The sequence below is a fragment of the Dipodomys spectabilis genome, unplaced genomic scaffold, assembly GCF_019054845.1.
Source record: "Dipodomys spectabilis isolate Male_0828 unplaced genomic scaffold, ASM1905484v1 ptg000273l, whole genome shotgun sequence".
Classification (NCBI taxonomy): Eukaryota; Metazoa; Chordata; class Mammalia; order Rodentia; family Heteromyidae; genus Dipodomys; species Dipodomys spectabilis.
Genome location: NW_024870950.1, coordinates 4,611,049 through 4,627,165, shown reverse-complemented (window position 1 = coordinate 4,627,165; position 16,117 = coordinate 4,611,049). Strand labels below are relative to the sequence as shown.

At 54.0% G+C, this 16,117-nt stretch overlaps 2 protein-coding genes across 3 annotated transcripts in view; one reads left to right on the top strand and one right to left on the bottom strand.

Annotated features, from left to right (window-relative positions):
* Positions 1-1,753: 1,753 nt before the first annotated feature.
* LOC122126232 (C-type lectin domain family 18 member A-like) lies at positions 1,754-11,718 on the bottom strand. The gene is made up of 12 exons (XM_042700898.1): positions 11,549-11,718; positions 10,962-11,034; positions 7,791-8,030; positions 6,677-6,774; positions 6,212-6,333; positions 5,914-6,021; positions 5,494-5,586; positions 4,747-4,853; positions 4,082-4,211; positions 3,607-3,703; positions 3,261-3,352; positions 1,754-2,072 (listed from the first exon to the last, which is right to left on the bottom strand). Exons 1-12 carry the CDS (start codon positions 11,716-11,718, stop codon positions 2,035-2,037), a joined length of 1,368 nt encoding a protein of 455 aa, XP_042556832.1. The 3' UTR covers positions 1,754-2,034.
* A 2,674-nt stretch (positions 11,719-14,392) lies between these two features.
* Pdpr (pyruvate dehydrogenase phosphatase regulatory subunit) overlaps positions 14,393-16,117 on the top strand; it is a 35,481-nt gene continuing 33,756 nt past the window's right edge. For both annotated transcript variants that reach the window (XM_042700637.1, XM_042700636.1), the window contains exon 1: positions 14,393-14,584. The gene's annotated coding sequence lies outside the window, so the exon portion shown is untranslated. The remainder of the gene's footprint in view (positions 14,585-16,117) is intronic.

Below are 16,117 nucleotides of genomic sequence, written 5' to 3'. Positions count from 1 at the left end.
TTCCACTGAGCTCTCGTTTCTGCTTAGTTGCCAGAATTTTCTGTGGCTTAAAGCCAAGAATTTTTTGTTCATACCAAAATAGGACCAGGAGTGAACGGAACAAGAAGGTCTGAAGGAAGCTGGGACAAGCTAAGGTTAGCAGGTGGCCAGACCACAGACAAAATCCAACTAGTATTAAGAGACAGGATGTCAGCAGCCCGTGAGGTGCCATGGTGAGACAATTAATCCTGTGATCCCCTAGAACAAAGCGCCCATCAAAGGCAAGGCTTTGAGGGACCCAGTGGCTCCTGCCTTAGAAGCTTACAAAGATCACACTGAAGCCAGTGTGATCAGTGTGGCTCAGACACCTGTAATTCTAGCTTAGGAGGCTGAGATAGGAGGATCTGAGGATTGAGGTTGGAAGCCAGCCCCTGCAGGAAAGGTCAATGAGACTCTTAACTCTCAATTAATCAGCAAAAAGCTGGGAACAGGTGTGGCTCAAGTGGTAGAGTATTATTCTGGTGTGAAACAACTCAGACACAGTGTTGCCCATGGGGGGCGGCAGTCCTGAGTTTGAGGCCCACCTTCCAGCAAGGGGCACACACGGGGCCTTCCCCCGACCCTGGAGAGGCGCACACGACGTCTGACCCTCGGCTGATACCCATAAAGGGCCCACCAGGCGGCACGCCACCTTCCACGGATGAACATGGACGAGGTAGCGAACGTCAGGTCACCAGGTGACAAATACGAGCAGTAGTGGCAGTGGCAGGGCCACAAGAGCCAGCAGGTGGGAAGCTGGTGTGGGCGGGGCTCTGAGGGGGCGTGACTAGGTTTGTGATGGGGCCCCGCCCAGCAGAAAGGGGGCAGGGTCTAGGTGTCAAGGATGCGCATGCGTCCTCCTTCCCCTCCCCCCCCTTTTCCCCACTACATGAACTTGGAAGTGGTACCCGGAGGCCCTAGGCATCCTGGGGCGATCCTATGGAGAAGTCAAGTCTCGCATCCGGAGGGCAGAGTTGAGGCCCATGTCTGACTACCAGACAGGACCAAGGTGGGAGAGCCAGGGGCCCATTTTGTCTCCTACGTGGCAGCAGGAGTGGGAGGGACACTGGGCAAGCCGGCCTGGAAGCCTGAGGCTTCCCACGGTAGGGCCCTCCCATCCCATCGCCATGAAACACGCCAGTCAGGAAAAGGTTACGGAAAGATTCGATGCTAGCCAGACTGTGTTTTCTTGGATGAGTCACTCAACCACTCTCTGCCTCCTTTTCTTCAACTGTAAAATGTAGATAGTAGTACTCCCTTCTCAACGAGATTGTGTGAGAGATGTGTTCACAGATGACCGGTGTTGATTACTGAGTCTGACACATGGTGTTTTGTTACTGCCAGCTATGATGTTTGAGGAGCTGGAGGAGGGAGTGGGACTATAGATTCTGATTTTACTTTCAGCTCTGATGTGAAAGCACTCCACACACACACACACACACACACACACACACACACACACACACACACACATCAGTGAGGGAAAGAGTGTGATCTTCTAAACTACTGAGTCGTCTAAAACATCCAGAAGGGCCTGGATTATAAGGTGAGGAGTAAAGGAACAAAGGAAATAGGATAGGACCCTTTGATTTTCCCAGGATCCTCCTGGGTCACAAGCAATTGCCAGTCCATCTGATTCATAACTTAGTTTAATCCCTTGCAGGATGCATTACCCAAAAAGCTCCAGTTGCCCTAGAGGGTTTGGCCGAGATGGAGGAGAGTGGCCTCTTCTGGCCACTGGCTATGGCTTCTGCTTCAGCATCCTGTTGAAGCCATCTCACCAATCAAAGGTAAGCTGAGGGTCCCAGGCTGTCCTTTTACACCAGATTCCTCTACGATCCCTTCTTCACAGGATTCACTAGCACTTCCTGTTCCATTTCCTTATCCTTCATGGTCTGAGATTTTGTTGGATGTGAGACATGCAATCCTAGCTGGGCCCCTGTTCCTCATAAGTGAGCAGTCAGGCAAGGAGGGTTGATGCATCCCAGGGCTGGCAGTAGAGATGTCTGGCCATCCTCAGGGCCCTGGGTTCCATCGTGAAATGTGCTCCTCTGCTGAAAAGGAAGCAGCGCACAATAAGGTTTGATGGCAGCCCAGGAAGTCTTGGAATGAGAACCCTGCTACACTCAATCTGGAAGTACCCATAGCCATGATTCTTTGGGGAGCTCTAAATCCTTCTAACAGGTGCTGGGACCTGGCTCTGGGCCAGATTATACCCCTGCCCTCCACCATAGTTAACTGGTCTTTTTTTTTGAGGGGGGGAGGTCAGTTGTGGGGCTTGAACCCTGGGCCTGGGCGCTGTCCCTGAGCTCTTCAGCTCAAGGCTAGTACTCTACCACTTTGAGCCACAGGACTACTTTGGGTTTTCTGGTGGTCAGTAGGAGATAAGAGTCTCATGGAAGTCAGGCACCTGTTGTTCACGCGTGTAATCCTAGCTACTCAGGAGGCTGAGATCTGAGGATCACAGTTCAAAGCCAGCCTGGGCAGGAATGTCTGTGAGACTCTCATCTCCAATTAACTACCAGAAAACTGGAAGTGGCGCTGTGGCTCAAGCGATATAACGCTCACTTTGAGCTGCAGAACTGAGGAACAGTGCCCAGGCCCAGTGTTCAAGCTCACAACTGATTTAAAAAAGAAAAAGAGGGCTGGGAAGGTGGCTCAGTGGTAGAGCACTTGCCTTGCCTGCTCGAGGCCCTGGGTTCAATTCCTCAGCATCACATAAGAAAAAAGCTGGAAGTGGCGCTGTGGCTCAAGTGGTAGAGTGCTAGCCTTGAGCTGAAGAGCTGAGGGATAGCACCCAGGCCCAGAGTTCAGGCCCCACGACCGGACCCAAAAAAAAAAAAAAGAAAGAAAAAGAGTCTCACAGACTTTCTTGCCTGGGCTGGCTTTGAACCACCACAATCCTCAGATCTCAGCCTCCTGAGTAGCTTGGATTAAAGGCATGAGCGCCTGGCTAACTGGTCTTTATGCAATCGGGGAACATAGGAAAGAACCCTTGGAGAAATCCCCAACAAAATGTGGTTCCAGTCCTAGCTTTGCTTTGACTTGCTATGTGATGCTGAGCCTGCCTCCTCCCTCTGGGCCTCAGACACTTGCAGGTAAAAGTTCCTAAACAGGACATCCTCTGTGGTTCTATGTGATCAGAGTCTGTGCTGTGACCTGACTATAGCAACCCGGAGTGGGCCATCAGTACCCCAAGGGTCAGGAACCAAAAGAGAGGACCTGAGGGAAGGTGGCCTTACCAAACTGGCAGATATAACGGTTTCGAGTTTTACAACGTTGGTCATTCCAGTTGAAGGCAGTGGATGCCTGCAGCTCCACACAGTTGCCAAATCTGCCAGACCAGGATAGACAGTGCTCAGGGTGGAGGAAAGAGTTCAGGAGTCTGGGAGACTCTTAAACCCTCCACCTCATGAGCCCAACTATATCTGCGAGTCCCACATGTCCCTGAGCTGCAGATGGAGCTACCAGGAGCCGGGCCCACCCCCAAGCTTTTGTGATGCTTTTAGGCTTGGCCAGGCAGGTTGAGTTGATTCTTCATAGGTTAAGAAGAGGACCCAGCGGAGGACACAGTTACCCCACACTCACCCCTGGTTGTCAGGCTGCCCAAAGGCAAAACTGGTGAAGGCCTGGTGCTCCCCCGTTGCCCAGCGGAAGGAGTCCTTAGCCATCTTGTAGGTGAGTCCTAAGGCCAGGAGAGTCAAAGTTGCCCACTTCCTGAGAGCCAGGGGATCCTACTCAGAGCCCAGAGACCCTGAGAACAAAGCCTGAGTCCCACGAGCCCTGCTGCCTAATGCCTTTGGGTCCCCAACCCTTCAACTCTCTTCTCAGTGCTTCCAATTCCTGTCTCCCATGGTTCTCTTCCTTCATCTGTCTCCTGGGGTGGGAGTCTGACCACTGACCAGTTTAAGACTCCAAGCCCTTGTCCTATTCTAGCTATCTGCTAGTGGTAGCGCTGGGCTGCGGCACCTCAGGATTCACGAGGTCATCTGAGGATTCATGAAATCATGTGGTTATTAAGCCCCCATAATCACTGTACCCCTCCACCAATCCAGACACTCACCGATCCAGAAGTTCCTGGTCTCAAAGTCGCTGTCAGTCACCTCATTGGTGGTTTCCAGACGGCCCAGGTAGAAGGCAAGGATGTCCTGCACTTTCTGGCTCTCGATCTGGGCTAGCACCCCGCCCTTGCCCTGCAACCCCCAGCCCAGGTCACACTGGCAGAGATCCCAACTGTGTGCACCACCTCTACCCACCTCCTGGCTTCTGAAAGCATGCCCCCCCAGCCTCTCCCATGCCAGATTCCTGTTGCTGGGGCTCAACTAAGAGCCCATAGGCCCACGGATGGTCCTGCCCTTAGAATGATGTCCTAAGAGTCTTCAAATTGGTTGCTAACATTAATAAATCGAGAGATGCCAATGAAAATCTGGTTTTCTAGCTTGGAAAAGCTGGTTTCTGGGCACTTGTGACTTGCCATTTCTGTATGGCACCCAGCAGCCAGAGCTCAGTTAGGACAACTCCTTAGATACAGATAGCGTGGGGCCTTGTCCCTGGCTGAGTAGCTTAGGTCATTAAGTGACTTCCTGGCTTCTAGGAATCTCTGCATCTGAGATCCCAGTTTTTCTACTAATGTGGAGAGTGAGGTCAGGGGCGGTTGAAGGAACTATCCATTTTGATCCTAGTTTATGGCTCTGGAGGGTCCCTGGGAGGGCAAGGGTCGGCCATCACCTGGCATTTCATTTTGGCTCCGTAATAGGTGTCTGCCTCAGAAGACACCATAAAGCAGTCTCCATCAATCCTCAGGTCACAGGCGTGGAAAGGAAAGTGCACCTTGGCTGGGAGGTGGGAGGGTGGCGGGAAGACTGAGTTTGTATGTGCCCACTTCAGAATGGGCACCCCCTCCCTCCCTGCCAGGGAGCTCAAGCTGCTCCTTCCTCTGGCCAACTACTCCAAACTCCAGGACTCAGTGATGTCCTGGGAAACATGTAACAACAATCTCTAGCCAGGCACTGGTAGCTCACACCTGTAATTCTAGCTACTCAGGAGGTTGAGATCTGAGGATTGAGGTTCAAAGCCAGCCCATGCAGGAAGCTCCGTGAGACTCTTATCTCCAATAAACCAACAGAAAACCAGCAGTGGTGCTGTGGCTCAAGTGGTAGGGTGCTACCTTTGAGCTGAAGAGCTGAGGGACAAGTGCCCAGGCCCAGAGTTCAAGCTCTATGACCAACAAAAACAAAACAAAACAACAATTTCTTTCTCTCTCTCTCTTTCTTCAACTATAACATTCATAGACTGTAACATTTGCCAATTTCAGTGGTGGAAATGTCTCACTGTTGCCAATTTCAAGCTATCAATGTGAGGTCACAGAAGGAAGAGTTGAGAGGAGATGTGCTCAGTAATCTTCTGTGAGCTGGGAAGCTCAGATCCAGGACCCTAGCAAAGGGCATTCTGGGAAGGGATGGGGGCAGGACTTACTGGCACACTGGGCTCCCCCATAGCCGACATCACAGATACAGGAGCACTCCTCTTCCCGGAACCGGCCATGCACACACCGCATACTGCACCGCACTGTCCGGACAGGACAGCAGGGCAGAATGTGAGCCTCTAGTCACCCGGATCCATGCTGCTCACACAGGCTGGTGACACTGTCCCAGGGCCAAATCGGATGGCAGTTTGATTTCTCTGCATAGCTCAGCGTCTTGCTTACCATTGGTAAGCAAGTGAATGTTTGTTGAGTGAATGCATGCAGTGTGCCAATAAGTATACGATCCACACCCTTAATCCATTCTCAGACTCTCACCACCCCAGACACGCCACAGAGCAGGTATGTATACAGCCAGGCACACTTCCCTCTGACCCCCTGAGAGCTACCTGAATAGGTGCTGGGTTCCTCACCTTGGCAGTACCTGCCTGTGTAGCCTGGAGGACAGAGGCAGTGGCAGGTGCTGATGTTGAGGCGTCCATTGTTTCGGCAACTCACTCGACATGGGTTCCTGGGGACCTCTGTTAAAATGAGGAGAGAGCTCAGAGAAGTCACCTCTTCCTGGCAGACCAGACAGGTGGTTTTCTGAGTGCTTAAAGCTAGGGTTTCTGGGATAGCTCATTGGGCTGCTTCCCCCATCCCAGGGTCACCTGACCAAGTCCTCCTATGCCTACTGTTCCAAGAGGCAAATAGGCAGAGTGGAGCACTCACCACAGAGCCCCCCTGCATGGTCCCAGGCCTTGAAGCATCCGGAGAGGCTGGCTGTGCAGAGTGAACACCAGGCACCCTTCTTATAGGGGGCGATTGTCTTCCCGTCCAACTCCCAGTTGCCTCTGTGAGAGGAAGTACTAGAGGGTCTCAAAGAGCATGGCCTTGGGTAGGGTGGGGCCTTGCTGCCTGTCCCATAGTCCCCTTCAGGGATACAGGGAGCTGGGTGAGATGGGGAGATCGACTAGGAAAGAAAAGATGATCTCTACACGAATCCTGGGCAAATTCCCTGAAAGCTGGGTCATGCTTCCAAGAAGAGGAAGGCCTGGGCAAGCCCTGTTCTGTACCCTCTCCCACTAAGGGTATGGACCATGAATAAAGGGCTTTTGGGTGGGGAGAAGTGGACAACTTACCCTTGATGAGATGACCTCACCCAAACTCTCTGCAACCCACCTCACAGGGACTTACCCAGGGGAGTAGGCACAGACGAAGGCTTCCATCACTGCATGGCCTGCAGAGCACAGATGCCATCCACAACCCACTTGGCTTGAGGTAGCCCACACGAGCTGCAGGGGACACAGTGGTTCAGAAACCCTATCACAGATTACCTGCACTCCGATCTGGGGGCCAGCAGCACAGGCAAGTGCATATCTGTGGGGTGGGGTGAAACAGTCTGTCATGAATGTGGGCAAACGGACAGCTCTCTGATTTCTCTGAGGGCCTCAGGAACAGCCCAGGATTCTTGGCTGGGTCACTGCGATGGTGGGAAGGCTTTGTGAGTGAAGACTGATGGTTAGCAGATGGTGAAGGGAGGGGAAGTTATGGGCAGATGGAGGAGAGTGGAAAAAAGAGGACATCAAGGGCTTTGTGGGAGATTGGGAAACTAGCTAGAATGTTCTCTCTACAGCGTGCCTTTTTCCTCCCTATTTTGGGGGATCAAGCCAGGGGGATTCATGCATATTAAGCAAGAACTCTGCCACTAAGCTTCATCCCCAGGCCAAAGTCTACTATTTCAATGTGAATTGGCAGCTGTTTGCTGCAAGAGGTAAAGTCTTTTTTTTTTTTTTTTTAAATTCAGGTCCTGGAGCTTGAACTCTGCATTGGGCGCTGTCCCTGGGCTCCTTTTGCTCAAAGCTAGCACTCTACCCCTTGAGCCACAGTGCTATTTTTGGCTTTTTCTGTGATTAATTGGAGATAAAAGTCTTAAGGAGAGCCAGGCGTCAGTGGCTCATACCTGTAATCCTAGCTTTTCAGGAGGCTGAGATCTGAAGATTGTGGTTCAATGCCAGCCCAGGCAGGAAAGTGCATGAGACTCTTATCTCCAATAAACCACCAGAAAACTGGAAGTGGTGCTATGGCTCAAGCAGTAGAGTGCTATCCTTGAACTGAAGAGCTAAAGGACCAGAGTTCAAGCCCCATGACTGCCTCCTGGCTCCCCTCCCTACCCCTCCACCCCTGCCAAAAAAAGTAAAACTAAACAAATTGGAGGAAAAGGATAAATCCTATTTAGAACAAGGTATAACCTCTTTTGAGATGACCCAACCAGCTTTGGGTAGCTCACACCTTGGCTTCATCTCCTCACCTGAGTGTAGTGGGTGCAGGTGGCATTGTGGGCACACTCAGTGGCTATGTGGCTGTACTTCTGCCCCTCTGCAAACCACAGGCTGACCACTTCAACAAAGGATGCTGAGCCTGCAGGCAGGAGCTGCATATTCCAGCCCACTTGTGGGGCACGCTGTGGAGCAGATGCCAGGCTTGGGGCTGGGGTACCACAGAGGGCTGCTCTAGCTTGAGCCAGATGAGCCAGGCTCTCGCTCCAGTCCTGGGAGTGGCAAAGACAGAGATATCTTTAAGGGGCATTTGGGTGACAGGTGAGGCCTCTGGACAATGACTGAAGTCCCATTGTCTCCAGCAACACAGAGAATTGGATGACGAACCTGACCTAGCTGTGTAACCCTGTGAGCTGAGTTCCCACTCTGCATGGGGCAGGGAAAGATCAAACAGGACCCCTGAAGCTCCTCAAGCTGTGTTGAGAAAATGTATGCGATTGCCAGATGCCGGTGGCTCACGCCTGTAATCCTAGCTACTCAGGAGGCTGAGATCTTAGGATTGTAGTTCAAAGCTAGCCCAGGCAGGAAAGTCTGTGATTCTTTTCTTTTCTTTTTTTCTCGGTCATGGGGCCTGAACTATGGGCCTGGGCACTGTCCCTCAGCTCTTCAGCTCAAGGTTAGCACTCTACCACTTGAGCCACAGCACCACTTCCAGCTTTTTCTGCTTATGTGGTACTGAGGAATCAAACCTAGGGCCTCATGCATATAAGGCAAGCACTCTACCACTGAGCCAGCCCAAGTCTGTGATTCTTATCTCCAATTAGCCACCTAAAAGTCAGAAGTGGAGGTGAGGATCATTTGGTAGAGTGCCAGCCTTGAGCAGGAAAAGCTAAGACAGTACTCAGACCTTTAGTTTAAGCCCCAGTACCTACACAAAAACTGAACAAAATAACATATGGTTTCTGTCACCTAGACCAGACTCCATCTCTGCCCAGGACTGAGTTCCTAACTTCTTAGGTCTTGCTCAGTGAACAGTACCAGCCCAGGTCACATGAAGGGTTTCTGCTGCCATTTTCTCCCATCTGGTAATATGAGGTGGCACTCTCTAAGCCTTAGAGACTGGATTTGTGTTTGCCTTTAGGTGAAGCTGGCCTATAAAATAAACCATTTCTTTATCCTATTTTCCTGGCCTCCCAGTGCCACACCCCAAGAGTACCTAGGAGTACCGGTGAGAAGCAGAGGGTGTGAGAGGTGTCCTGGCTTCAGCGATTTGACTCCAGCAGCTCAGCTCTGGAGTAGGTTCGGCAGCTTCTCCTACTAGAACCAGCTGATCTCCCCTATCACCCTCCACTCCTCTCTGCAATCATTATCTCCAGGTTGCCCTGGTCCATCCCAGCCACTGAATTCCAACTGTGTGGCTTCCACCAGTCATTCAGTCTCCATGGGGCATGATGTACTCATCTGTAAAATGAGGGATAAGGTGTCTACACCAGGATCAGATTGTTCTGGAGACTGGTGTGTGGGTGTGTGCCTTTTTTTTTTTTTGTCGGTCATGGGGCTTGAACTCTGGGCCTGGGCGCTGTCCCTGAGCTCTGCTCTTCAGCTCAAGGCGAACACAGCACCACTTCCAGTTATCTAGTGGTTTATTGGAGATAAGGATCTTATGGACTTTCCTGCCCTGGCTGGGATCCTGCCAGATCTCAGCCTCCTGAGTAGTTAGGATTACAGGCATGAGCCACTGGCCTCCGACTGGGTGTGTGACTTTGCCTATAATCTCAGTACTTGGGAGGCAGAGGCAGGAGTTGTAAAAACAATAGATAGTTGGGAAGGCTGGGAAGATAGCTCAGAGGTAGAGTGCTTGCCTTGCATGCATGAGGCCTTGGGTTCAATTCCACAGCAGTACATAAGCAGAAAAAGCCGGAAGTGGCGCTGTGGCTCAAGTGGTAGAGCGCTAGCCTTGAGCTGAAGAGCTGAGGGACAGCGCCCAGACCCAGAGTTCAGGCCCCATGACCAAATAAAATAAAATAAAATAGATAGTTGGAATGCAGCAGGCTTTACCTCAGGGCAGATGTTCATTGTGATTTTACCTCTGCTGAGAGCTAGAGGGAAGATCTTACCAAACCCGAGGGTTCAATCTACTGTATGCACAGAGAACAGGTACTCTAGCTCCCTGTAGGCGCACAGGGGTGCCCAGCACAAGATGTGAGGGAGGCTGAGTGGTAGGACTCCACATATGCCTTTAAAATTATGTGATCTTTCTAGGTCTTTGACCAAATGGCTGTGAAAAAGGCACAGGCTGTCCACCAGCAGACCATAGTCAAGGTAGAGAGCCCTTGGCAGGAGTTTTCACTAGCAGGTGTAATAGCCAGGAACAACCAGGCTATCCAGGACCTGGGCCTGGGGAAGAGCAGAACACAGCTGCTCAGGGCAGGGAAAGGGGAAGAAACAACCCCCACCTGTCTGCCCCACCCCCACCTCCTGGGAAACTGACCCCAGAGCTCTGGAGGTCACCACCCACTGTGGCTGCCAGTCTCAGAACTGAGTTTATGGGATGCAGCCATGGGGAACCCTACCCGCCCCTACTTGCCCTCCTTCCTTGGCCTGTTCACACAGGCTGGGGTTGGTTGCTGGGGTTCCAAGCTATAAGAGCCCCAGGCTGACAACTCTAACTCTATAGCCTCAGTTAAGGTGGTAGACTCCCCTCCTCACCCCCAGTCCCCCTTGGCTCTTTTGATGAGCTGCAAATAACTGAAAGAACACTTTGGGAGAGGCCTCTCCTAGTTACCCAGATAAATTGTGATCACACAAAACCCTCTGCAAGCCAGGGTGATGCTTGTCTCTCCTTGTTACCCCACCCTTTCCTTTCTGCGGGACTCCTTTGTGCATCAAAGAGGGAATGCCAGCTTTTTCCATGTTTCCTGTTCTCCATGGCAACAGGATGCCAGGAGAAGGCCCAAGGACTAGGCTGGCCTTCTCCTGGGGAGAAGGACTTTTCAGAGATCTCAACAACCAGGGTCATTATTCCCCTATCGGGGAGGATGGGGGGAAGGGGACTGGCCATTCTTCCTTCCCTATCCAGGCGGAAGAGTATCTGACACTGGCTTGGCCTCCTGAGACCTCCAGCAACCCTGACTGGAGGATGTGCATGCGTGTGTGCGTGTGTGTGTTTGTGTGTGTGTGTGTGTGTGTTGGGAAATACTTACCAGTCTCTGCATGTTAGCTGCAGGGGGCTGGACCCGGCTCCTTAGACGGTTGTGTAGGGATAGGAGCAAAAAGCTCTTTCCGGCTGAGGGCTGGGGACCAAGAGAAAGGTCAGGCCATAGAGCAGGGATCAGTGGGATAACCGTAGGACACAGATCTCAGATGGGGAGGGGTGTGGGTGAGAGGGAGCCCAGGGGACAGGCATGGAAGTAAGAGAGACAAAGCCAGGCATAATGCAAGACTAAGACACTAATAGGGAACAATGAGGAAACGAGGGGCTTAGCCCTGGGCTTGAAACAGCCATCTGGCTGGGGCTCTGAGCCATTGTGTCTACTCTAGCTGATCTTTCTTGTCCCCAACCCTGGACCAACCTGCTTCACCCTTCCTCCTCATCCCTAGCATCCATCCATCCATCCATCCATCCATCCATCCATCCATCTGGTTTCCTGGACTGTCCTGATGTGTCCCTTGTGGAATCACATTAGTACAACCCAGATATCAAGCTTGGAATCCATGTTCCAGAAGTTTCCTGGCACATCACCCCCCCCCCCCCCCCGCCCCTCTACAGGGCTCACAATGTTTCTTTCACCTCTCTTCCTCACACAGGTGTACCTTACCTCCAATCATTGCAGTCTGCTCTGGTAGCTGGAGTGGCTGCTCCTGTGCCCAGTTGATGCCAAGGAGACCCAGGAGTACAGTCAGGAGACCAGGCCCGTGGCCCTGGCCTCCCATCCCAAGGGAGAACTCGGGCTGCAGCATGGGCCTGTCCAGCACTGCAGGCACAGTCTGGCTTAGTCGTGCGGCTTACTTCCTTCCCAGGCTGGAGGACCCTATTCTCAATCTTAAGGAGTCAGACTGTGTTGGTAGACAAAAGACAAGAAGCCAGGGAGCAATGAGTGTGTCTAAACAGTCTCCTGTGGTCAATGCTGTCTTGCAAAGAGGCAGCTCCCTGGGATGCTTGTATTCTAGCCTCTGTGGCCTAGCCAGCCTATCCCACCAACAGACAGAGCAGTGTGCACTGACCTCCTGGCCCCTGCTAATCATTGTGGGATTATTAGCACCCTCAGGGAGCCCCTAGAGACCTTGCTGATTGGATAGCAGACATTCCAGGGCTGCGGATTAGTGACCGATGACTGTACCCTTGTTGGCTGTACCCTAGCTGGGATTGTGTCGTCCAAGCCCATTGGCAGCCTCTACTCCCTAGCCCAGGGGTTCAGGAAGGAAGCGGGGGCTTCAGTTGTGGACCCTGTGAGGTAGGATAGGTACTGGGTGAAACCCCAGGGGAGTTCTTTCCTTTCTTGGGAAGCTCTCCCCATCCTCCACCCCCTAGCTATGAATTAAACATAGGTAGGAGGTAACCATATACCAGACAGGGGCCATCTGTGGGCTTGTAGGGGAGTGGGTTGAGGCTGTATCTTCAGGAGAAAAGGAGCTCTTTTCGGAAGTCTGTCTCAGCAGGGCTGAGGCCCGTCCTGATGCTCAACATGACAGTACCCATCAGTTTTCCTCATCCTTTTCACTGCAGGCCAGAGAAGGCGAGGCCAGTGGGAAGGACAGCCCATGATGGAGGCTCTTGGCTGACTGAGTCCTGCTGGGAACAACTAGCCCATGGTATAGGAGGAGTGCAGGAAATTGGTGTAAAGTTCCAGGCCTGGTTGAGGCCTACATAATCCCACGAGAATCACTGAAGTGGATGTACACTGTGGCTCACATTTCCTAGAAAAATCAAAGACTGATCTGCATGGGTCACAGCCAAATGCCCACATTCCTCTCAAGGCAGGTCCAAGTTTATTCAGCCATCCCAAAGTAGAGCTCTGCAAGCCAGCTACTTCTTTCTTCTAGAGTTGGTGGGGCCCCTGGCTCCTGAACCAGTGCTCTCTCTGGGTTGGGAATCAACACTGTGGAAACTCTACTGAAATGAAAGTGGGCTGCATGGCTTCCAATGGAGATGCTGATGGAATGTGGATATCATCATGTGTGTCAGGAAGTGGAGGCAAAGCCAGCCAAAGGACCAGCGGCTGGACTGGGTGTCTAAAGTGTCTTCTTCAACCAGAAGACCTGGCAAACTTAAACCTGGCACAGCAGAATTCCAGCCATGGTTCACCATAGCCAGCCTTTCCATAGAACTTACAAAACTGTCACAGGAATCTTATGCACAAGTTAACATTTTTTTTTTTTTTTGGGTGGGTCATGGGGCCTGAACTCGGGGCCTGGGCCTGGGCGCTGTCCCTCAGCTCTTCAGCTCAAGGCTAGCGCTCTACCACTTGAGCCACAGTGCCACTTCCGGCTTTTTTATTTCTGCTTATGTGGTGCTGAGGAATCGAACCCAGGGCCTCATGCATGCAAGGCAAGCGCTCTACCACTGACTCACCTTTCCAGCCCAACATGATGCCTTTTTTGAGGGGGCTAGTCCTGGGCCCTGAACTCAGGGTCTGGGATCTGTCCCTGAACCTCTTTGTGCTCAAGGCTAGCTCTCTAGCATTGACCTACAGTGCCACTTCTGGCTTTTCCTGAGTAGTGTATTGGAGATAAGTCTCATTGACTTTCTTGCCCACACTGCCTTTGAACCAGGATCTTCAGATCTCAGCCTCGGTAGCTAGGATTCCTGGCGGTGAGCCACCTGCGTCTATCTTTGCCTTCAATTTTATGTATCAGAAAGGCCAGAATGGAGGCCTGACATGGAATATCTTGTGGGAGCTCCGTGGCCAGTGAAGAGGGTGTAGGTGTAAATCATGCGGGGTGTGCAATCTGAGCGGCTGGGTGGCCCTGGGCTCCCGAGAGCTTTACCGCCGCTTCCTGGCTGTGAAGGCTTTCTTTCTGTCTTGTGTGCTGCTGGCCTCCGGTGGTCAGCGATTACACGGAGGCTGGGGGAAACGGCGTGGCAAGATGAGCTTTCACCTCAAGAATGGGAAGCGAGGTGGCCACGTGGAGCAGGGTAACTGGACGCAAAGGAAACCCTGGTGTGCCAGGCCCTGGTCCGGGCCTGGCTCGCACGGCGGGACGCGGTCCGCGCTCGCGGAGGAGGCTGCGGAGGCAGAAACCTGGGCGGGGGCCGCGGGCGCCGAGCCCAGGCCGGGCCCAACTCGAGGCGGAGGAGGAGCGCCACGGCCCGGGAGGTCGTCCGCTAGCTCCGCCTCCGGGTGCGGCCCGGAGGCCCGAGGCACATTCGGGGACAGCGCGAGCGCCGGCCTCCACGGGTCTGCGCTGCGGACCCCCCGGCAGCCGCACCGGGCCGGGCCTCGCGGCCGAAAGCTCCCCCCGCCACGGCCTCGCTCCTCCTCAAACCCTGGCGGAAAAGCGCAGCCTCCCGCCCGCACCCACGTGGGCGGGGCCGAAGCCCTGGGCGGAGCCTCGCGACACCCAAACAAGCCCACGTGGAGGGGCGGGGCCTGTGCGGTGACGTCCGTGCGCGGGGGCGGGCGCGCGTCCGCCGTACCCTTGCCGGGGGCCGTAAAGCGCGGAAGGTCGCGGTCCCCCGCGCTCCCGGAACTTTGGGCTCCAGGGTGGCGCCCTCCAGCCCGCGCCCTGTCGTCCCGCTTCCGGCCCGCGGCGATCCCCGGCGACCGTTGTGCGGAGCCTCGCATCTGCCGGGCGTTGCGGAGCGCGGAGCCCGCGGCCCCATGAGGTAAGGAGAGCGCCGAGGGGCTCCGTCGGCCTCCGCGTCCGCGCGGGCCTGGCTCCCCGGGACCCGCGGCGTCGCCCCCGCCCTTTGCTCGCTGGTCCCCGCGCACGGGGGTCCGCGCCGCCTCCGGCTGCCGTTCGGTTGCGCCGGCCGGGCGTCGGCCCCGGTGGCGGCGCGCGGGCCCTTGCTGGCGCCCGCGGTCCGGTCCCGCGGGGCGGGGCGGCCGCAGGCCGCGCTGCCTCTCCCCTGGGCTCGCGCCCTCCGGGCCGCGCAGCCGCTGCGGCGCTCGCGGCCGCCCTCGGCCTCTGCAGGTGGAGGTGTTTTCCCGTCGTGAAAGGGGCGGCACCTGTGCGGTGCGGTGCGGGCTCCGCAGGCGCCGCCGAGGCGGGGAAGCAGCTGCGTGGCGAGCCCAGGCCGGGGCGGGGGCCTCCTCTGGCCGCGAGCCTGGAAGGGTCGTTGCGAGGGGCCCGTGCCGGTCAGCACTGTCCACGCCCGCTTCGCGCGTGCACGGAGGCACGGGGGTGGGAGGCAAGGGGCCTCCCGCCTTTCCGTGCTAGGTGGTGTTTCAGTGTCTGACACTGTCTGGATTTCCTTGTGTTGAAAAAATACGACACCCTGGGCTAGACTAGCAGGACAGCAGTGCAGAGGGGGACCCTGGAATCTGCTCCTGCTGGGTGTGGGGCGGGGGGTGAGGCAAGTCTGTCTCCTGGGACCAGCCTTCCTTGAGCCCACCCCTGGCCAGCGCTGTAGACAGAAGGAAAAGTGGGCAAGGGACAGCTGTCCCCTGCTGGGGTTAGGATAAGATCTGATTGGGCTGAGAGGCTGTGGCTCACACTTGTAATCTTAGCTACTTAGAAGGCCGAGGTCTAGAGAATCGAGGTTTGAGGCCAGCCCGGGCAGAAAATGCCTCCAGAGTCCATTGACTGGTTATGTACCTTAATGTGATATGTATCGTATACGTGTATCAAATTTACTGCACCCGTAAATATTATATGTCAAAAATAAGAGCACTGTAAATAAGTGCATTCTGGAAAAAATACCTAAGAGCTACTAAAAAAGAATTTCTGCATCAGGGAGCTTCCTAGTAAATCAAGGTAGGGTACAGTGTTTTTGAGCTTATCAGAATTTTAACTGAGGACCTCAGTTAACATCTCCAGAGGCTCAGATAACAGGGGGGGAAAAAAAAAGATTTCATGTACTGGACAGGAGCACCAGCCTGGGCAAGTGAGCCAAAGGAGTGCTAGCCCTGAGTTCAACTTCTGGTACCTACCGCCCCAAACCAGCTTAACAAAAAAGTGGTGAGCACAATGAGCCTGGGTCTTAAGATTGCTCAGTAGGCCGGGCGCTGGTGGCTCACAGCTGTAATCCTAGCTATTCAGGAGGCTGAGATCTGAGGATCTGGGTTCAAAGCCAGTCTCGGCAGTAAAGTGTGAGACTCATCTCCAATAAAGCACTCAGAAAACCGGAAGTGGTGCTGTGGCTCAAGAGGTAGAGTGCTTGCCTTGAGCTGAAGAGATGAGGGACAGTGCCCAAGCC